Here is a 23,130-nt window from a genome sequence, read left to right as displayed (position 1 = left end):
CAACTTCACCCACCAGCACCAGAGGTTCCATCTTATGTGCTGCATATAACAAAAGGCCTTATAGTTTAGTTTGAGAGCCAATGATATATTGTGTTTCTAATTACTGTCAAAGATGACTTGCACTAAGGGAGGGCATGAGTGGCCCACCTGACTATAGAAATCCAATCATAATCCAATCCTGTATAGAAAGTATACTTAGATACTCTCCTTAGTCCTATCACAATCCAGTGTAGGTCTTCTTAATGTGCCACATAGTATGATGTCACGTATGACAATTGTTTTTTAAAAAAATGTTGTTTTTTATTAAAAGCATTGAGATCATGCTGTGTGACTTCTGTTGATGTCTGTTGTATTCCCTATTTTAGATAATTTAAAACAAAACAGAGCTATTAGCCAACTTCCTGAGTCGGTCTTATTGCTTAGAGTGAGAGTTATTCTCCATCTCATCCATTGTATCATGTGTTACTTCGATTAAAAGGACCATAAGGGTTCAGTACCCTGTGGCCTTAGGGGGGTGCTGGGGTGGTGGGTGGCAGACAAGTGTCCATGCCGGCTTCTGCTGAGCCTTTGTGTGGGAGGACGTAGGTGCAGCTGCTGAGCCCACCTGCATGTTGATAGATGCAATGCTTATGTCCTCAATGCCTTAGCATACAAGAGGTGGTCGAATGTTCTCCTACTTACGACCTCACCACAAAGGTTGCATACCACTGTGTTTTTGCTGGTGTGCTCCCCGGCAGGTGCAGTGAAAAACCACCATGCATCTGAGCCAGAATCCCTTTTGCACACACAGACCATGATTTTGTAGGACTTCCAGGGTCACCCTCATGCAGCCGGGGTGTGGCTGCTTGATCCTCCTCCTAAAACCTGGTTTGGGCAGTGGAGGAAAATGTCACCTCCCTCTGGAGCTTAAATTCCCTCTTCCCATTTACCCTTATGCTCTCATAGTCCATTCCCTTGCCTCCATTTTCCAGGATCACACTGCAAAAGCGGACACACACAGCCACCCTGTCTTCTTCTCTCTGTGTCTGCTCTGCCACCAAAAGAAAACAGTGCACAGGCGGGTTGTTATTCACTTTTACTTTCTTTTACTAGGTCAAGCCTATTCAACATAACTCATATCAATATATTCCTATATCGCGAAAAGGATCAAGCTGATTTAAATCAATTTGTCTCATCAAAAAAGCTGTAATCCAGTTTGAGCAATAGAGACCTTATGGCTCATAGTAGCCAGAGCCAATCCGAATTGTGTGTGACTTGAATCCGACTGCCACAGTCTAAATGCGCAATCCGATTTGAAGTATTACAAACCAACTGATGGTGCTAATGATTCAAAGCATTTTGAGTCGCTTGAGATTCAAGCTGAGGCTCATCGCCACAGGAAAACCTGCGGTTGGAGTTGAGAGACAGTACGAATCACTGTAAAGTCTGTTGAAAATCTCAGAAGCTTGTTTACAAACGGTTAAAGGCCTAATATCGACACAATATAGGCATAGACTGGTACGCAACTGTGTCAATCTCCCACAACTCTTCTTTTGTTTTTGGTGTGCTATATTAACCAATGCAACCTTCATTTAACTCGTTCTCTAACAAGTGAGTATATGCTGGCCTTCACAGGTTTTGCATTGAGTTCTGCTATTACCTGAGTATCCAGCTTACCAAATTAATGGAGGGACTTACCTACGCTACTAAGATGATCAAGGGCACGGAATGAAGAGTTTTCAATGTTGGACCACGACCAAAAAAACATTTGCCACCAAAGAAAGGGTGTGTGTGATTCACAACTCTCTGACGGTTGGCTAAATTGCAACACAATATATTATCTGTTGGCACAACTTTGGTAATGTTTGTGGGAATGGTGTGCATTGGTTTAGCAACATTGTTTAAAAACTACCAGCTACATAATACACTAAGCCATTATGGTGGTCGCATTGGCCAAGAAAACTACCCCAAACTGTTCTGTTGGCCCAGCACTTGGTGCATTGCCCTTTTGCCCAATGACCTGCCCCAGGCTGATTTTGTTCCTTAGAGACTTTGCAGGCATAACCTCACCTGATTCATTAGCTCCTGATTCATTAGCTGTCTGAATTTACTCTAATCCCGCAAATCCTCTTGATAACCTGAATCCCCAATGGTAAATACTAATTCAGGAGACATGCAGTTAATGACTGGGGAGTACCAATAAGTGAAATTGATGTATTTGTACGCTTTTTAAATTAGACTTCTCTGCCTACTCATCCAACAATCCAGTACTTGAAATGGCTATACATTTCATACAATGCACACAGTCAATATAGTCTTATGTAGCCAATTAACGTATATGCATCGCTGGTGCAGTCACATTTCATGACCATCTCGGTAACACACATCAAGTCCTTTCCACACATGAGGGTAAACATACATGAAGACACAACTCCTTCTGTAGGGAAACACAGGTCACCTTCACCTCTTACTCAGATTCTATGATCAAACCCAATACCACAGCTTAAACCCTCTCTCACAGGCACAAACACAATGGGATGTGCCTCAGCTAAAGATCACCTACCTCGTCTCTAAGGGTTTATGGCGTGAGACACACGGACACAGCTTCTTCTTCACCAGACCCCAAGCAGCTCCTCATACACGTCTTTTGAAGGGAATGAAGAAAGACACCCCCCTTGAGTTCCTCCAGGGAGCTCCAGAAAGGAAATCTCACCATTAACGAGCTCGGAACATGAAACTATGAACTTTGGTGAAAGTAGAGAGGAGCAGGGTGAGACAGAAAAAGTCCATGGCAAAAGTAAGAAGACCCTTGGTGGTTTTCAGTATGAAATGAATTGTGGAAATCCACTATGGACTTGCCAAATAGTTTTAATCATGCAACTGCTTTTGTGTTTGTGGAGAGCTGCTGTGTCTGTGGGAAGAATATTTTTATTTGTCATGGTTTTTATTAAGACATATGGTTTGTTACAAACCTTTATCTATACAGTCATCAAAAAGGAGAGTTAAAACTTCACCCCGTCAATACAAAATACATTATTTGCACAATACATGTACAAAGTCTTAGTCAAAATCTAAAACCTAGGGTTTCACTATCCCTATTGTTTTGTAGCAATTTAATTCATATTATTTTAAATGCTGTCATGGTTTATCACTGAATACAGCTATGTACAACACATATTATTTTAAATAAAAACTTCATTTAAAAATGTAATCATCCCAAAGGATGTCAAAAATGTTTCCCCCAATAACAATAAGGACCACTATTCTTCAGCTGTGTAAAATTCTCTCCAAAGTCAAACCCATACAAAACAATAATATGCATTGTAAGGTTTCCACTTTATGCTTAGCTTCACAAAATCTATATCCAAGATCCACCACTTCTATTTTATTAGCCGCCATAGTTTTCTTTGTGAGGTACATATTCAGGTGAAATCTCATAAATTGATACTGGTACAAGGGTCTTAGAAATATAATTAAATATTTTGGCAGAATGTTATATGCCCCAACTTCATTCTTCGAGATTGGGTGGAGCTTGTATTTATTTCTGGATAAGTCTGTCAGAATCCAGTCCTGTTGCCATAGTTTCCTCTTAATGGCCCCCGGATTTGTATCTAAGGTTCCCTGTATGATTTACAAATATCCTAAAATGGCCAAACATCGTGATTTCCATTGCTCGATGAAGCCAAAAATGCCCTTCTTGTTGTGAGTGGTCAATATCTGATAAGGGAGGGGGTCTCCACCATAATAAATTTCCTATATACAAGCGGACCATCCACACCATCATTGCATAAACTGATATTAAACCCAATTCATGTCTAATGACGGATTTGGGCACCCTCCTCTATAAACAAAGTAACCCCCTCTAAGATATACCTTGCAAAGAAGCCCAAATTTCCCATGAAAGGGATAAAGAGGTATCCGCTTCATAGGCTAGAATTTTGATCACTTTAGATTTGTAGAAAGACGAAACATGAAGAATGGGAAATGTTCTGTATTTTGTATGTATCAGCATACCCTAGGCCTACAAAATGTTGATCTTGGTTCTTAATTCCAGTTGACGAGTATTGGTGTTTATACTAGAATGTATATATGTACCCAAGTAAGTCCTAGATTCAGCTCGACCCAGAAACCACCTGAAGGGAAGTTTTTGCTTGCCCTTTATTGGGTGCAAATTCAGGATGTATGTTTTGTCTGCATTTACCTTAAGGCCATTTTTAAGCACATATTCTTGTAGGCGGTTTAGCCTACGTTGTAAGCCTATGGGAGTCTGATCGATCAAGACTAGATCGCTAGCTCACAAAATCCAGGCGAAATCCTGACCATCAATTTTATGAGGAAAGGCATGAGCTAGCTGCAAAGTCTCATGGAGGTCGTACAGAAACAGGTTGAATAAAATTGGAGGCAGTGGGCATCCCTGTGTTAATCCTCTGTAAGTGTTGATCTCCTTAGTCAGGACGCCCTGTGAATTTGGTCTCATTTGAATCTTTGTGGATGTATATAAGGCCTTAATTGCCAATAATCAGTCAGACTGACATTCTCAAGCATTCAACTTAGACCACAGGGTTTTTTTAATCAACATTTGCAAAAGCTTTTTTCAAATCAATGAAGGCCAGGTATGTTTTAGAGCCAGTTTGTATTGATTTCATTTTCAAGACGAATAATTTCAGATCTGTTCCCACACCTTTTACAAAACCTGTTTGACGCGGGTCCTGTCTACCCACGGTATTAACCCAATTATGCAGGTGTCACACAATCACTGCTGCAAAAAGCATGCCCAAAACATCTTAGAGGGCAATAGGACGATATTTAGTAGGGTCTGTCTTATTGCCACTCTTGAATATGGGCACTATTATAGCAGATCTCCAAGATTCCTAGAACACCTCTGGTTGCATCACCTGGCTAAAAGATTTGCTGAAAAAGAAATCCACAGGGGCGTCCTTGATCATGTTATTCGTGAGGCCGTCAGGACCCGGTGCTCACGAGGGGTTTGCTTTTTTAATTAAAATTTCTATGTCGGTTCTGTCCAGTGGAATCGACCAAGGCCTATTGACTATCTTTATTGATGAGATTGTAAACACCCCCACTAGAACAAAATTCAATCCAATTTACTTCAGTAACAACATTCATCAAGAGCACCTGTTGAGAACAAGTTTTGTCATTAATCATCTGCCAGATTTGTCTAGAATACTTTTTCTCTGTGGCACTTAAAATTCTGCATCACATTTTTTAAATTTTTGTTTCCTCTTTCTAGACAATTCTACAGTCAATTCAGATTTCTTGTGACATATTACCCGCAAGTCAAACTGTAACTGTTTCTTGGCTATAACAATGACTTCATCTTGACTCCGCTTAGGTGTAAAAATTGTTTTTATTCACTATATCTAGTCAATAATGTCATGTTTCTGCCTTCTTAGACTTCCAGGTTAGTTAACCATCGCTCTGTCCTAACCAATGTTTCAGAACTACACGTCAATCTTAACAGAGAATGGTCACTCTTTTTCCTTTCAGTCATCTCCAGAGGCGATCCATCATTAATCATGTCCAGAGACAAAATGTAATCTAGAACTCCAAATTGGGAACCCTTTGAACAAGTGAATTTCACAGGAATATGCCCCTCAGTTTGCCCATTTAACATGGACACATCTCTAGTCTAGTCTAGCTGCTCTGACATACCCCCTGTTAACAGGGATATCAAACTCTGTAATGATGTTACTTTTTTTATCAAAACACAGGATATTCAGATCTCTAGATACAACTAAGAAAGGGGCATTTGCTTGACTGCTATATTTATCAATGATATATGTCACAGAATCACTAAAGATATTAGACGCTATCGCGTCAGTATTCCAATACAGATACAGGGTTGCCCCCAAATCTAGCTTCTGGGGAGCTCCCTGGTCAATTTCAAATAAGGTGCCTTGAATAAAGGGGTTCAAGTTGAAACTACAGCAAATCCCATACCATTCCTCACCAATGTGAGGAGTCCACTGGAAGGTCTACTCTTATCACCCTTCTATGCAGGGTTGAGGTAGGAACTGGAGCCATCAAGGATAGGTACAGATTGCAGTCAGGTTTTCTGCAGACATAGCACATCAACATTTTCAAACTGAAGTTCATGGTCATAAAAGAAATGAGTAAAGATGCAAGTTGAACTTGAGGACTTCCAGCCCTTTAAGATCGCTCAGCAATACATTTGAGAGGAATGGGGATGTAGAGATTACTCAAACATCAATAAACGAAAAGACTCAGGAAGTTGGCAAAAGATAACTGTTTTAATATAAATGATCTAAAACAGGGAGTACAACAGACATCAATGGACGCCTCATAGCATGATCTCAACAAACTTTATAAAAAAGCACTCTTTTATACTAACTAAAATCTCATCATAGGTGACGTACAACCTGCGTATTACTTATGTCATCCTATGTGGCAAACTACAAAAACCTACTAGAGAAAGTGATAGGGTCTAAGGGAATATCTAAGTATACAATCCATACTCGTCTAATGGCCGTGAGAAAGGTGATAGGTTTCTTAACATCAGGTGGGACAACTAAGCCCTTCCCTCAAAACAGGTCACTATGAATGTCGCTAAATACACAATGTCCAATTGAAGACATAACTGTAGGACCCTCTATCATGCGATCACTATCATTGGTTGGCTTCTAACTTCCGTCAGCATCTTTCAGTCCATGCTAGCCGCACACAGACCAGCCTGCCAGGTTCTGGTGAGTTAGTCTTAAAAGTCAGCTTCCGGCCAATTAGAACATCATTCATCATCACCTCAGTGGTTGGTTGTCAATTGTAGCCTTTGAACTTGTCCTTGAAAGTGTTCTTTTGCTCTGGAAGATACAGGGGAGTAGAGGCATGGTCTGCCCTCGTGCGTAGGTGTAACCATCCTGCTCGTCCAACTCCTTCTCCTCATGTGACTGAAGACCACACATTTCAGCTTTCAGTGTATTAAAAAGACTATTTTCCAATGAGTCTCTGACATCTTCTTTGTTCTCTCCAAGCCTCTGAAGAGGAGGTTCATTCCTTCGCAAGATTGTAACTAATTTCTGTTTTTCTCAGCCAGATATGACCTTGGCATCTTGGCTTGCTCAACCTCGCCTTTCTGAACTTAGTTTGTAATCCATTTGTTTTCTAACTGCGCCACACTTGGAAAAGAGGGCCTTTCTTCTTTATCTCAGCTCCGATTATAGTTCATAATAGGACCATCCTTTATTTACTCATTCCTATGTATCCATACATTGGCGCTTGCTGCAATCTAGTCACTATAAAGCTACCCTCATGAAAACTTTGTCTGCTTGCATTACTTTGCATTTGTACACGTGTGAACTAGATTAATATATTCATCATTTCTTCAACATAAGCCTCTTCATCTTGAGCCCAAGATGTTGCTTATCTTTGATACATTCTTGATGCCTTATAGAATATCCGCATTCTCTTGTATCTGCATCTCCTCTATTGCACGTCAGCTTGACTCTCGCATGATGTCACCCATCTGTTCTCTTGTGCATTCGGCCTTCTGGGTTTTCATTTAAATAGCTATCATACTGTCTTGGATGCAGGTATGGTTTTCTCAGCAGGAACCTTGCCTCCAGGATTCCCTTTGGCCTCTGTCATTTTAGTTGTTCCACATATGTCCCATACTCTGGTTTCCAACATATAGGCTACTTAGCTCCTCCTCTACAAAGTGTTCCAAGAACCAATGACCCAGTCGCTATCTTTAGTTGACTATTGTTGTTATTTATCAGGATGTTTAAGGGCATCTGCCCTCCACGATCATTGGTTGGTTTGAGATGTACTACTAGAGTGTGCTCGCATTTGTCTACCCTTTCGGTCAGTTCTACTCATGTAGCTGAATGTAACTTTTAAAGGGCATTTTGAATTCAGATAGGTGATATTCATATAATCTTCTGAAGCCATCACAAGCAGATTTCATACTCCAACGAATTTTAAACCAGTGGTAGATCTCGGATGACCTTTTTTTTTCACTGTTTTTTAGGGTCAGATGGCTACGGTGTTGTACACCTCACATTGGTCAAAAAATCGCCAAATTCAAAACCCTATCAGCATGTGAGCAACTTCCAGCAGGAAACTTTGACCAGATTTGATTTTAGATGTAGGATCACTTTATGTAATTGGAACTCATTGGCAAATTCTACGATCTTTAGATCCTCAGTGTTAATAGATCGTAATAAGAGGATGTGATGAAATAGTCTCAAGACATTATGTCAGTTGAAGACGAAGCCGTCATCTGCTGGTAATAAACACTCCAGAAGAAGGAGGTTATCATCCCGCTCTTTCTTGTCCGAAGTTAGGTCCAAGCCCTTTTTATCAGATCTATGAAACTTCACGTTCACCTGCAAGTCTTTTCTTTCAGTGCCAAAATATATAGAACTTTCATTGTAGACATCAACAGGAAGGTCCAGTTTTTGAAGACTATTCATCATCTTGCATTTCAAATCAGCAGCCATTTGTTTTTCTGCCAAAGTGAAAAAAGGCAAGTTACCAAAGGGCAAAAGTCTTCCATTACATCCTGTTCTTTCTCCGTCCCAATCAAGTTCAGTTCTTGTTCTTCAAGCTCCAGGCACTCTGTTTCATCGAATTCATCATCCACTGTGTATGTCGGAAAGTCCACGTTGTCAACTTCGTCATGGGCTTCTCTCATCACCATTTTGTCAACGCTGGAAATATTGGCATTGTTTCCGTTGGGCAGCTGTTGAGCGAGTTCTTATTTTTTCTTCTGAATTTTAACTCAGGCGATGAAGTAGGGGTCCTTACTTCAACGGGTAGCTTGTCGAAATGCTGAACAATTTTGTCTCTCAAACTTGTTGTGTTACAAGAGGGAGAAATAGGGTAATTAGTTATGTTTTTGGTTCTTAAGGTGCTCTCAGCAGAATGTAAATCTGGATTCGGGAGCCTCTGACTCTGTTCATTTTTTGTTTTCTTTAAGATCCACAACAGTGTACCCAATATGCTTTTTGTATCAGCCCATTCTCATTCAAGAGATTCCTGGAGCGTCTTTTGTAACTAAGAAGAAATCGCCACTTCATGATCCATTCTTGTTTGTAATGAAGTAATAACTGATTCGACATATATAATTTTTGAGTGGATTATGGTAAGTAACGTCGCTTGAGCTTTAACATTTTCGTTAATTGTTCAATACAATTTAAGAAATGGCGCCAAAGAAATGGCTAATGCAGACATTATGTTACAATTCCTTTGAAACGTGATAGAGTTTAAAGGATATAGATATGATGAAGATGAAAGAGATTGAGGCGCTTTAGAAGAGTTGACGATTGGATCTTTCCAGCACAAGGCTGGTAATGGATTCAGCCAGGACTCCGTGCAGAAGGGGACTTCAAACTCTATTAATCTATCAGCAGACTTCATGTATTCACGTGATGAATCCTGAGGAGGGCGTTTGTTCCTGTCAAGACAACCATACTTTCAGGTCTCATCAATTTGGCTTTGAGGTTATGTTTCTCTTTAATGATGGCAATGTCTCTAACTAAGCAAGCTCCTAAAGGGGAAGACACCCACTCAGAGGTTTGTGCAGATGGTGTCAGTTGGGGCCCTAGAGCTTTAAGCTTCTGTAGTGTTAGTTCTTTTTCAGATGGAGTCAAAAAAGTAACTATGGGCATCTGTGTTTGAGAGCGTGTACAGGGAACCGACTCAGAGAGGAAGAGAATTGATTTATAAGAGGGAAAGGCCACATTCGGAGCAGGGGTGGGAACTCCAACGACCACCGTATCATTAGTGATTGGGCCCAGGTCCTTTTTCGACAGCCTAGAAGAGGATTAGTTTCCTTGAAACATCTTAAGTTTATTTATTTATTTTATTTGTCAGTTTATAATGCATCAGAGCCCGCAGGCATCAGGGCGCAGAGAAAAGCAGATACTAAAACAGAAGATAGAATCAAGTTACAAGGACAGATCCCTCAAAAAGTAGAGTTTTCAAACGTTTTCTACATTTCAACAAATTCGATTCTTCGCACAGGTCCTTTGAAAGCTTGTTCCAAGCCATAGAAGCCTGCACCGGAAAGGATCTTCCAGCTCATCTAACGTGTTTACTTGGTGGCACAATCAAGCGTACCTCCTCACTAAGTCTAGTGGCTCTTTTTGCAATGTGTACTTTCATCCAATTTTAAAGTCTGATAGATCTGACCCCCCTCTTCACTGGAATTAATACTTCCTTCTCAATTAGTGGAGATAAGTTGGCCTACAATATTTCGGCATCTGTTAGGTTGAGGGTCCTGGATCTTACAGTTCCAGTTTCCAAATCGTTGTTTTTGATTACTAGAGGGGCTATGGAAAAATTAGGAAATGAAAAAAGCAGGGGTTCTAAAAATGAAGGAAGGAAGGCAACTGGCTTTTGAGGCAATTCTTGGGGATTTCATGGCTTTTGAAAGTCCCCCACATTCAATACTACCCTCCGATTCTTTTTATCAACGGTCTGCATCTTTCAGGCCAATTTCAAGAAAGTAAGAAGTCACACCTGTAAGTGGGGATTTCTGTTTATTAACCGCTGATAACATGCTATCTTCCAGGCGCCCCACTTGGTGTCTTGTTCGTGGAAGACCGGGATACAACCCAGAATCACATGTCATATTTAAGTTGGAAGCGAAAGAAGCCGGTGTTAGTACCGGAGGACCGTTTAGGTTCTTTAGCGAGGAAGAAGATTCACGTTATTCAGGTTACTGGCTTGATTAATACTATGTAGACATATGTAGATCACCCCCAAAAAGTATCCTGCCAGAATCACTCCAGAGCCTGTGGTACCCAGGACCCCAGGGAACACGGGAAACACTCCTGCTGCACTACGCCTAATAATTAGGAGTTAATCAAATTGCCACATACAAAACACATTAGCCTTTTTCCTCTATCATCACTCCTTCTCTTACTTCAGTGAAACTTAAATGAAACTTCAGTGACATTTATGACACTCGTAGTTTCGAAGGAGTGGTGTAATACACTGTAGCAAGATTTTCATCCCACTGAACGAATATCATGACAAGGTTTGTGACACTACAGAATCAAGGGAGCCCATGTACCAGCACCATGTAGACTTTCAATAAGAATATCAAGGCACTCACCAACGACATTCGACCGTTGATGCTAGGTCAGTACAATTCTATAGCTCTCCACGAGCCGGGGCTGTAAACCAGAAACACAGAGAGAAGAGAGAGAGAAGAAAATACTTCACACTTATGAACACTGGGCTCACGGTTCATGGCTTACGGGTCTAGGCTCACAGGGGAGTCTGTTCGCTCTGCTCACTGTATTCACTCTTGACAGAGAGGGTCAACCTCAGCACAGCTCGCACGGGCCTCACCACAACAAAGCTAGCAGAGAGGGCCTTGAAGCGTCCTTGCAGCGTCCTTGCACCACGTCGTAGGACGACCTAAGGATTGTCAAGACGTGCCGGGAATACACACTGGCCGCTTCGGACAATCTGAAATTATGGGCGGAAGGATATGTATGGTGGATATAAACAAAAATAACTTTGATGCATCACAGTGGGCTCCTTAAAACGCAAAAAGAGACTAAAACAACCTCAAAAACGGATGATGACTGTTTATTCTGAGATCGGTGCAGATGGAAAGAAGCACACGGTTGTTGAACAAGTCTTTTTCATGTGGCCTCCTGAAATGTTGACAATCTGAAAGAGTTGATCGGCGGGTTTTTTTACCTCATCCAAACACTGGGGACATGGAACTCATTTTATAATCCTGAAACCACTTCTAATGTTTACTGGGGAAACGGCATTAAACATAAGTGTGACTCGTGGCAACTGGAAGGTACACATAATCCTAAAGGCTATGCATTGCCAATTACGATTCTGCTCAGACAATGCCTTTTAATTATCTACAATTTGGTTGTAAACATTTCGTCATTTTTCAAGCACATTGTTTGACTGTATTTCTCCAAGAGGTCGGTGTGCAGCAGTTCTTGGGATGAATGAACGGCTTTGGATGTGAGAACACCTAAATGAGAGAATGTACCTGCTTGATCCACAATTGTGGAAAAAGCAGGCAATTTCTCCTGATTGTGCATGTCAGCTCATTAGTATTAAGCAATCGAAGTGAGGGTACAGCCCCGCATCTTGCTGCAAGGTGCACCTTAATCAATATCTGTTTAATGCGGAAACAATCCATAGAACAAGTGCAGATACAAAAATATAATGCAAACATTTTACAAATATAAAAATATTTTAAAAAATGAAATACAGATCTGTGTAATTCAATACAATACACATTTTCGAATTTTAGGTATCAAATCTATAAAAGTAAAGACAGAATAACTTCACATCAATATGATCACAAGCCTGTATTCGAAAGCATGTACATAAACTATACTTAAGCATATACTGCTTCCTTGTTTGTAAATCTTGTTCCTATATATACATGTGTGAAACCAAAGCGGTTGTTGTGTCCGGTAAGGAACAGGTATGCGTTCTGCTTCACTCCAATGTGGCCCATTCTCTGCCCTAAGAAGCGGAACCTGCCCCATGGCTCAGGTCCTTTATCTCCATCACTGTGTCGCAGACACCACAGTGCTCCCAAGTGGTTACCAGACCCCCGACTCAAGAGCCTCCTTTGAACTGTGTATCATGAAAAATCGTCAATGTTTCTGTGTCATGCTCTTAGAGTGTGCCACCCTAGACGCTTGCAAAGGGGGGACACACAGGGCCCCCCACTGTGGACTGCAGCGACCTAATCCTCGGCCATACTCCTCTGATCAGACTGGTCTAAACTATCTGCAACATGCACTTCAAAATCTTTTAATCTCATTGGCTAATCACTGATCAATCACAGCACAAACAACTTTTAGGCCACTGGCTAATCATTGAAAACACACTTACATTGTGCAGTGGAGGAGCCAAAGGACATTGGCAAGACCCTGAGGAAAACGCCTGCCCCTCCTGCTAGCTTCCTCACAGCTGTTGGCATTGTTGCCAAGGTCTTGCTTCTTCCGGGGTGGTATCCCCTTCAGAGACTCGCCCGTCCATAAAAAATGTGAGCAGTTGTTTTCCCAAATAGAACTGGCACTTATCCCACCAACAGCACCGCCTGTTTCCTCACAAAATCCGTGTCTTCTCTCTCTCGTTCCCGAAAAATAACACTATAGGTTCTAAAATCCCACCGGCCACCAACCATACTAGTTCTTGGGAGATATCCAACTTACCACGGACATCATCTGGTCAACCTGTCTTCAGTCCCAGTATGTGGGGGCTTAGGAAACAGTGAAATGTTGCTTTGAATGGAATGCACAGCTCAGTCCTAACGTTTAAAAAAAAAAAGGAATTTTCATTTTGCTTACAACCCCTTGTTTCCTTTATTCACCCACAGGAACTTATCAGACGATCAAAGCCTCATGGCATATACTGGATCGGCCTAACAGACAAGGATGAGGAAAAAAGCTGGAAGTGGGTGAATGGTTTCGCGTTACAGCCAGAAACGTAAGTCAAGCACAAGTCAATGGAAGGGTTCTGTGGGACTGGGATGTGAGCTCTAGAGGGGATGTGTCGACCTGAATTCTTGAAACTCGTAGTGAAACCTCCACCTTTTAGAGGGTAGTGTGTCCCAGAGCGTGGCAACAACACATGTGAATACCATTCCTGAGTCAATTGTCCTGGAGGATGATTTAGAGGAAGACCATTGGAATGAATCCTGGAGGTGACAAAATGAGTACTGGTTTGTTGAAGGATTTGTGAATAGTGCATAGTGACTCCGACTTCATCTTCTTGGCTGGATCGAGACAGCCAGGACAAGGTAGCAAGGGCAGCAGATGTGTATTACTTCTGGTTAGTCATTCACGACCTTGTGAATGTCTGAGGAAAACCTCAGAAACAGGCTTTCAGAGATCCCAGACACAATCTGAACCCTTTGCAACCAGTGGCCAGCCAATAAGGGAGCTGATAACGATATTACTTGATAAATACCTATCTAATGCCTGTACAAAATCCAAAACTATTGATTTTGCCATTTCTTCTTTGTAACAGGAATTCAGTGCAAAGACGATGTGTGACTACACACATTTTATGCATTATAGGCCAAACTAAGACTCCTGCAGATATTGTGCTCCATAGATTGGAATTCTATTTAGTCCAATTGTGTATGTGTCAAATCATTCAAACCAATTAAATTCACTGCATCGACCTCTTGAATGCACGAGACACAATCATAAGTGCACCTTTGAGTTCATGCACAGATCACTACAATATATGTATTGACCCATTGCACTTATATTGAGGACAACCAATCTACAAGTTTCATAATGCAAAGAGCTGTTGGCTGAAAAAACAGAATTTGCTCAAAGACGGACAGTTTGCCAAGTGGTTCCTCTACAAAATTAGGTGAGTTGGCAATGTGTCCAAAGAGACATACCTATTTAGCATTTCGATTTAGTTTAATACAGCTAATTAAGACTTTTTATACTTAAAAACATCAACGTCATCAATTAAAGGATGAATAATCACCTGTTAACATAAATTAATCAATACAAAAAGCATCCAATATGTGCTTAATCAACATTTAGTCAAATGCTATATGAAGGACATGTCATTAGCTATAAGAAAGTGCTCCCAAGTTAATTCTGTAGGACCAGATATCACTTTAGGATTACCATACGCCAAAAACATCTTCTGTGATTAAGGTTTAAGCCCTCACAATCTAATTGTAGATGTTTAAAGGATTCCACTATAGTGGAGCCACAAAGTGCTCAGGTTCTTATTTCTCTGCTTATCTTTTTCCTTGCAGCCATGACTTCACTATATTGAAATGTATTTGCATGTATTCTTGTACTACTGTATTGTTTGGTAATTTATGCAAGTATCGTGGTATAGTCCTTCGATTAGAGTACTGATACATATAATCATAACACAGTGTACTAGCCAGATTTAACTTTGTTTGCTCTGTGTCATACCCGTATATCCTCCTTTTAGTAGACATTTAAAACTAAGTGTAATTAACACTCAAGGAATAAATTGAGAGGCGCTGGCACCAACCACTGGCCTCACTCATCAAAAGGTCCAAGCTGGTATCAAAGAGGCCATTGGTCTTAGTAGTGGAACCGCTAGTGATTATGGACATTGATTTCACAAATCTATCCATGGTAAAGCACCACTGTATCTATCCTCCTCTATCCAACTCTACAAGCTTTCTCGTAATCTCCGCTCTGCCTCCTCAACTACCCTTGTGGCTCCTCACCCTCCCTGTGCTTCCTCTCACTTCTGCTCTTTCTCTCTTCTTGCTCCACTTGCATGGAATTCTCTTCCCCGGACATTGGAGAAACAAACCACACATTTGTTCAAAACCAAACTAAATGCGTACCTCTTTGCCTTCAAGTTGCCCTCTTAACCAACCTCTCATCTTCTTGCTAGCTAACATTTTTCCCTTTCCATTAACCTACCGCTTTCCCTCAATTCCTCTGCCTCCACGCTAGCACTTTACCCATCATCTTCACATTCTGAGCACATCTGGCCATACCGCCTACCTGTTATTCAAAATGTCCAATGTTGGTTATCCTTAATCTATGTATGTCCACTTATCTAGTGTCACTGGTGACTGTCCCATTTAGTCTCCACAACCTGGTCAGAATGTTCCTCAAACTCACCCCACTGCTTCCTGTCAAATTTGAGTTGTTATCTATTATTCATTCTTTTGTGATAAAAAAGAGCATTGTTCCTCCTGTATATGAATACATACATATAAAATAAAACATACATGAATGTATTTGGCAGAGAATTAGATAGCTTCTATTAAAGATTGGAAGCGACTTCAATCCAGCACTCCAACTAAGTCAATGCCTAGTATGGGATGCCCAATGGAAGCCCTTATTTATATATATTTATGTCAAAGTTCTTTAAATCTGGATGATGAACCCTTATTTAACGTCCCTCTCTTTGAATCTCCCCGACCTCACTGAGCCAAGAAGTAGGTATGTTTTGCAAACTAAAAGGTTTTTTGGAAGAATTCAACAATATATATATATCACACTTTTAAGAATAAAATAATAACTGAATAGCACACTTATGAATATAACAGTAATCAATAATGGGTAATATCACAGTATCAACAATCTCTTTAATCACTTAGGAGTAGGAATAGAAAGGATAAGGTAGCGGAGAATACTTTTATGGTTCAAGGAAATGCAATGATAGGAAAGAATGCAACACAGAAATAAACTTGATATGATTTCAATCAAAAGATAATATAATCACTTTTTCCCCTGTGACTACTCACTCCCTCCACTATGCAATATGAAGAAATGGAAAGAAGGGCACACAGGTTTCAGGGATATTAATGAACAATGCAGTTCAATTCCAGTTCCCCCAGCAAGCTTAGAGAAAACAGGTATGATTTTAAAACAGGTCGAAAATGCTTTTGAATATGATTGCAATGAATGGGAAAATATGCTAAAATGATTTTTATTCACTAAAGGAGATTCAGGATAAGTGGGGGTTACTTTGGATTGGTACAGCTCAACACTAGCAATGATTCATGAAGGATTATCAGATTGAAAACGAATTTCAGCAGTTGGAAACAAGAAATAGCTATTTTGACATGTGGTGAAATGGAGCTAAATTGCAATTCGCGTCAATTTTTCTGCATGCGTGAAACATGATTATGGAAAAAATATGATGAATTGGAAAGCCGTTGGGATCTTAGCCTCAAAATGACAGTTAAATTTCGGTTCTAGGACGTGCGGTTCAAAAGTTAGAGGTTTTTGTGAAGGTAGATTTTTCAGAAATAAAGTCAAGATTTCAAATATGACAGATCACGCTTTAAAGATTTAGCAACAAGGATAGGCTTAGACTAAGGAGCTATGAAGAAGCAAGACACTCAATGGGCAGCCACCAAATCAGGGCGCCTCCGCTCTTATCTCTGTCTGTCAAAACACTTCTCCCTCTTCAGAAAATATCAGCGCGAAGATGATTATTGCTACAATTATCACAGACAATATAATGGAAAGGATTCAGGATGGACACAGGATTCTATAATGCAGTTCTGAATAAGTGGAAATGGTTGGAATAATATTACTTTAGACTCAGAGATGACTATGCACAGTTCTAGACTAGATACTCGCTCCTAGGCTTTAGAATGGAGTGGGCCTCGTCAAAGATCTGGTCAAGGGTTTGGCTTCACTCTCGCCACTGGACAGGTCTCAGGCACTCTGGGTTCTGCTCTCAGCACTGCACTGCGGTCTGGGTGGCCTCTGATGGGTTCTGGATACAGTGCTGCTTTCTGGGTCTGGATCCTGGTTCTAGCACAGGTTCTTAGCTAGAAGCAAAACAGGTCAGCCAAGCTGTTGAATGGTTTAGTTAGGCCCCGTGGAAGTTTAGGGTTTAGAATCAGGTTGCAAAAGATTCTGAAGGCCTGGCGCAAAGAGTTCAGTTTTGGGTTAGGCCTCTGCTTCAGGGTTCTAGAGTTTGTTTCTAGAGTTGGTTCTAGATCTGGAGTCTGGAGTCTGGAGTCTTCCTGCAAGGTGCTGCGCCAAGAAATCATTTGAGTAGTGGAAAAATGTGTGTGTCCTATCTGTCCTCACAGTCCCTATTTATGTATTTCCAAAGTGGGTGGGGAGGCTGATTCTACAATGCCCAACGCTCTAAGGACCTGATAGGCTAGAGGATTCCCTTTCCCCTGACTGGAGAAAGGATTATTGAGTCAGAATGAATCAGAGTGATGCTGTGTTTATGGTCCAAAAGAAATCTCTCCCTTTTGCTTTTACATAGAAAATCTATTTTTCCCCAAAAACATATTTCCCAGATACACAAGTTGTTGAGAATACATAATTACATGACAGATTGCCTAAGGTGCATTTCTGTTCAAGTCCCATGTTTCTACGAGCTTGGGTTCAGAAATGACAACATTTTTGCGCTTTTGGAGGGTTTCTCAATATTCATTCTGCACCAAATTTGATACATGCATGCATATCCTCTCTGAGCATATTACTGTAAGTTTCCATGTTTCTAGCATAAACACAGTGGGCCTCGTTACACGGATGGCGGTGGACCAAGGTGCTATTAGCACCTTGGTCCATGCCGGTAAAATACCGGCACCGCCTTGGTGGAAAGTGGAATTACCGCCCTATTCCAAGGTTGGTGGGGCGGTAATTCCCCCTTCTCCCATTGCCCTTCCCCATTCCCATTTTTGCCCCATAGGGCTCTATGGGAATGGGAAGGCGCTAATTACGGTACCGCAAATTGCGGTACCGTAATTAGCTCCCTGGTCCCTTTGCGGGTTGGTTTTTAACGCCTGCAAAAAGCAGGCGCTAAATTCCCCAACCCGCAAAGGGACCTCGTAGTAAGGCGGTAAGGGTTTACCGGTACCGGTAAAATACCGGTACCGGTAAACCCTTACCGCCTACCGTGTAATGAGGCCCAGTATCTCCAATATGAATAAATTCCAGGGTTTGGTCACAGAACATCACACAGATTTCAGCTTAGTCTTAAACTGTGAGTGAATTTTTCATTTTCACAATCTCAAAGTTTCACATTTTTGTCAGTTCAGTACACTTTGTTATAAGCATTTTTATAAAACATATATTTACTCCAATGTTAAATCCACATCTCAGTCTGGTCCGCCCCAGAGCTGGGCTGACTCAGAGGGTCACATGTCTTGTTTCCTGCAAGCAGTTTGTTGTCAGTTACACCCCAAATTAGCATATCCCTATTCAGTCCAAGACATCTATTGTTCCTTTCTCCGGGCTGCAGAGAAATCTCCTCCCCTCTTGCTAATGCGACATCCTCCTTCTGGTGGGAATGACAAGGTGTGAAGGGTTCTCAGGGGAAGCAAGCCTTTTGGAGTTTTAACTGCATCAGGTTACTTTCTAATCAATTCTAACATAGTTCCTTGTGCAAAAAATACATTTATAATTTTAGAATAAGCAACATATCTTTAAATCAAGTCTTTTTCAACATGAAATCACTGTGTGGCACTCTTATATGGCATTTTGATGGAATTCTCTTCTTTGGCATAGTTTGAGTTCAATTGTTCACTTTACACAAAATGGTTTTAAAACGCCGGCTTTCTGGTAGAGGTGAGCAACGGTATTACGCCCATTTTGACAGCTGTCTTTCCATCAAGTATCGTTAAAATAGGATTTTGTTCTGAGAACATATGATTTTTTCTGACATTGTATTGATGTGGATTCTTGCACTAACATGATGTTGACCACCCAACAAAGAGGTTGGATCTTTTAGGTGATTTGTGAGCCATGATTTTAGCAATTTTTGACAATCAAGAAATGGATTTTCAAACAGCTCTGTGTTTCTTTTTCAATCAGCACTGCTATTTCCAAGTGGTTTTAGGCTACTTTGTGGGTAGCCCAATGGTGGTTTTAGGCAGTGATGGTGGCCTATTTTTCAGGTTTTCACTGCGCAATTTCTGGTGATTTCTATCGAGCAGCACGCTTTCCAGTGGCCATTATGATGTTTCTGCTGCCAGCAATGCACAGTGAGGTTGCAGGGCTTGGATAAGTGGGTTGATACATCCCACAAGATTCATCCAACATGAAATCATTACAGAGCTCAATGTACACAGTCTTCATTCCGGCACGTAGATATTTAATTGCCAGACAACGGGGAGTCTGGCCAGAGTTTTTAAGCAATGCCTTTCCAGTATCTTAAGCTTCTTAACATGCTTATAGCCCCAGGCTTCAGCCTCATATATCATTGTTGATAGGATTTTCTTGATGATCAAATTAATAGAACCACCACCCAATTTCAACGCAAACATTCTAAGAGCTCCCAGCTGCTGGTGCACTATGACTTTGTATTTTTCTATTTGGACATTCCAATTTACTTTCAGTGTGTTGATAGTTAAACCATTGTTTCTAGCATATGAGTTGAGTAGATTGAGTTGGTGTTGTAGTCCCTTTGGAGTGCAGTTCATGAGAATTTGATCATCTGCAGAACCGAGCCATTGCACATGTACCCCTACTAGTCTTGGTGGATGTGCTTTTTCGGAGAACAGCTCAGATGAGAGGTCAGCAATATACAAATTAAACCGAGTGGGGGCTAAAATGCACATCTGTTTTAGACACATGTGAGTTGGAATTAGATATGTAACCATCCCAGATTGCAAGAGTCTTACTCTAAGCATGGTGTTCGTGTGTAAGGCAATGATCATCTTTAGCAGTCCTGGGGAAATGGCCAAATGTTGCAATTACAGCCTAAAGATGTCCCTTCTCACTGTGTCAAAGTGGGCCTTGAAATGCATAAATGCAGCCCATATCGGTTGTTGATGTGCCTGCCATGCCATTTTCACAATTGTAGCAAGTGTTAATGTTTCCAATGGTGATCGACCCTTAAGGAATCCAGTCTGACTATAGGGGGATGATGTTGTTTTCTTCAACAGTATTCAATTGCATGAGAAGAATACGGGCAAAAATCTTTGCAGGAGCATCAAGCATAGCCAAACATCTGTAGCTATTAACATCACTATGGACAATTGTGCTATCCCCATATCTCTTTGGGATAATGCCTATAATACCGATGGCTAGGAGTAGCCTATCTAACAGCTTATCCCACAAACAAGGATTCATCTTTCACAGTGTGTTGGCTAAGCCATCAGGTCCTGGGGCACAAGAGGTCTAATTGAAAATAATTATTGCTACTATAGCATGGACTTGATGTTCGTAGCTCCGCCTATTGTTATGCTCATAACTAATCAGGTCTCCAAAAAATCTGACTCCAATGGTCTTCACAATGTGGATTTCCAATCTGCCTTGGATGTGCCCCACACGCCCGCCCGTAAAGTGAGAAGAGTTTAGGTGTCATTTACTAGTTTCCAATATGAGAAAGTATCATTGGTTCTTTTACTTAGTGTTAGAATTCGCCAGCGTTCAATGTTTTTCCACCAAATGTGCTTCCAGCCACCTGAGATGGGTAGCTCTCGTATTCCTAGCAGCAAGTGGAAGTTCTTGTACTGTTAAGGAACAGGCTTATTCTACCGAGATCTCTTCTTAGCACCCTTTTTGCATTTCTGACCTCTTTATCAAATGTGTGTTGATGATTAATTTTCTTGTGGACTAATATTTCGTGCACCTTCTGCTGTCTATTATTTAGGATGCTATCAGTTTTTTTTTAGTAATTGTGTGTTCATATGCAACATAGGGTGTGCACTCATTCATTTCCTCATTGTGATAGGTGGATTCCCTATTATCCATCATAAAAGTAGAAGCCCTTGCCAACAAATTTACACAGCTCCCTCTCTGATCGATTGTAGGTGCCATCCCAGTTGTTGTAGCAAAGAATCCAGTGCGTTAACTAACCACAATGGTGTTGTCCATGCTCGGATGGCACCAATTGTTTCTGTTAGTCCCTGCACTATCAACAACATTTCCGATTCTATCATATTCCGGAGGGTCCTCTTCATAGTCAACTGTGCCAATTACTTTCCTCTCTGCACAATTTCCAGATCTACAGAGAAAATAAGGAATGATGAAGAAATATGTAGTCAATAGTGGTGGCACTATTAGGAGTAAGCCTGGTAAATTGCCCCAATGTATTCCCAGGACAATGACTGTTCAGTAGTAACATGCCATAAGAATTTAGCAACTTGACCCAGCCTTGCCCATTAGTGTCAGTGTTGACGTGTCTTAATATGAATTTGGGAATATTTAATCCATTGAGTACCGAGTCATTATATGTTAGATCTGCAGGTATTTTTGCATTTAAGTCACTATTGATGATAATTGGTAATATTGTGCGACAGTTTTCACTAGAGTGTAGTCATTATTGCTACAGTGGGGGTCATTGATATGTCCCATTGAAGAATCCCATTTGAGGATGCCTGCAATTACCTGTTCAGAAGGGATCTCTAAATTAGTCAGGTGAAACGTGTTTTTTGCACTCAATAATAGCCCCGTTCGGTCTCCCCGTGCTGTCTTTACTGGCAGTCATCTGAATCGTGCATCTGCCATCACATTTGAGTGGATAAACTCGCCAGGTCTCCTGCAGGGCAACGAGGCTAAACTGTATTCCAGGTTAATGTGGAGATGCAGTTGCTAGGTTCTAATCACGATTTTGAGCTGAAAGATCATAGGGAGCCATTGCCAGGTGTCTCTATCGAAATCACTTTGCCCCTCAGTCTCAATTTCTATACTCGCAATGCTTCAACCATTCTTTTTAGCTGAAATTGTTATTTTATATTTAGTTTGAGGAGATAGACAATTAAGGTAGGTCTCATCCATAGGTCTTTTACCCTCTGTCAATGACATCCTTAAGCCCCGAATGGTACTGGTGTTAGTGTAATATGCCTTTAAGTCATGATCACGGATGTCACTGTTAATCAAGACATTATCTATAGTGTAATCATATCCTAATCTGTCAAATTCACTGTCCTGTAACAAACAAAATTCAGGATAGAGCCGGAGGCAAAGTGAACAATCAAGGTAGAACAAAAGTGTCCCGCAATGGTGTAGTACGCTGGGAAGGGATCTGATGGAATAGTTTCAACATCGCTGCACAGTTCAAAAAACATGAATTACTCTAACAGAACAAGCTCTGTGTACTCTTAATGTTTTCTTAGTAGAGGCACAATTGTTTCTTGTTGTTTTTTTCACCAACACAGTCAGTCTTGTATGACTCATGCAGGGAAAACACCATCCAAAGCTTTGCATCTAGCAGTATTGAGCCCAGCAATGTCAGTAATCAGTAGTACATACTGCTCGTCTTCATCAAGTTGGAAACGTCACTCAATACAACACTGGAGGCAGTACAATGTATAATGGAGACAATACTGTGGGCCTCATTACACGGTAGGCGGTGGACCAAGGTGCTAGTAGCACCTTGGTCCATGCCGGTAAAATACCGGCACCGCCTTGGAGGAAAGGGGAATTACCGCCCTATTCCAAGGTTGGCGGGACGGTAATTCCCTCTTCCCCCATTGCCCTTCCCAATTCCCATTTTTGCCCCATAGGGCATAATGGGAATGGGGAAGGTGCTAATTACGGTACCGCAAATTGCGGTTCCGTAATTAGCACCCTGGCCCCTTTGCGGGTTGGTTTTTAACGCCTGCTAACCTCGTAGTAAGGCGGTAAGGGTTAACGGTCACCGGGCTTTCCAAGTCCCTGTGAAAAAAGATGAATGTGTGTGATCACATAAGGTGAAAAAAGAGGAATTGCATCTCAGCTTATAACT

The 23,130-nt window shown here is 41.1% G+C and overlaps 1 protein-coding gene across 1 annotated transcript in view; it reads left to right on the top strand.

Moving 5' to 3' along the window:
• LOC138576626 (CD209 antigen-like protein E) overlaps positions 1-23,130 on the top strand; it is a 221,191-nt gene that overhangs the window by 164,264 nt on the left and 33,797 nt on the right. Inside the window, exon 6 of the mRNA XM_069649569.1 lies at positions 13,334-13,443. Within this exon, the coding sequence (XP_069505670.1) occupies positions 13,334-13,443 (110 nt within the window). The remainder of the gene's footprint in view (positions 1-13,333; positions 13,444-23,130) is intronic.

This window comes from Ambystoma mexicanum, chromosome 1p (assembly GCF_040938575.1).
Source record: "Ambystoma mexicanum isolate Mex_15411 chromosome 1p, UKY_AmexF1_1, whole genome shotgun sequence".
NCBI lineage: Eukaryota > Metazoa > Chordata > Amphibia > Caudata > Ambystomatidae > Ambystoma > Ambystoma mexicanum.
The sequence above is the reverse complement of the archived record's forward strand: the minus strand, read 5'-3'. Positions and strand labels throughout refer to the sequence as shown.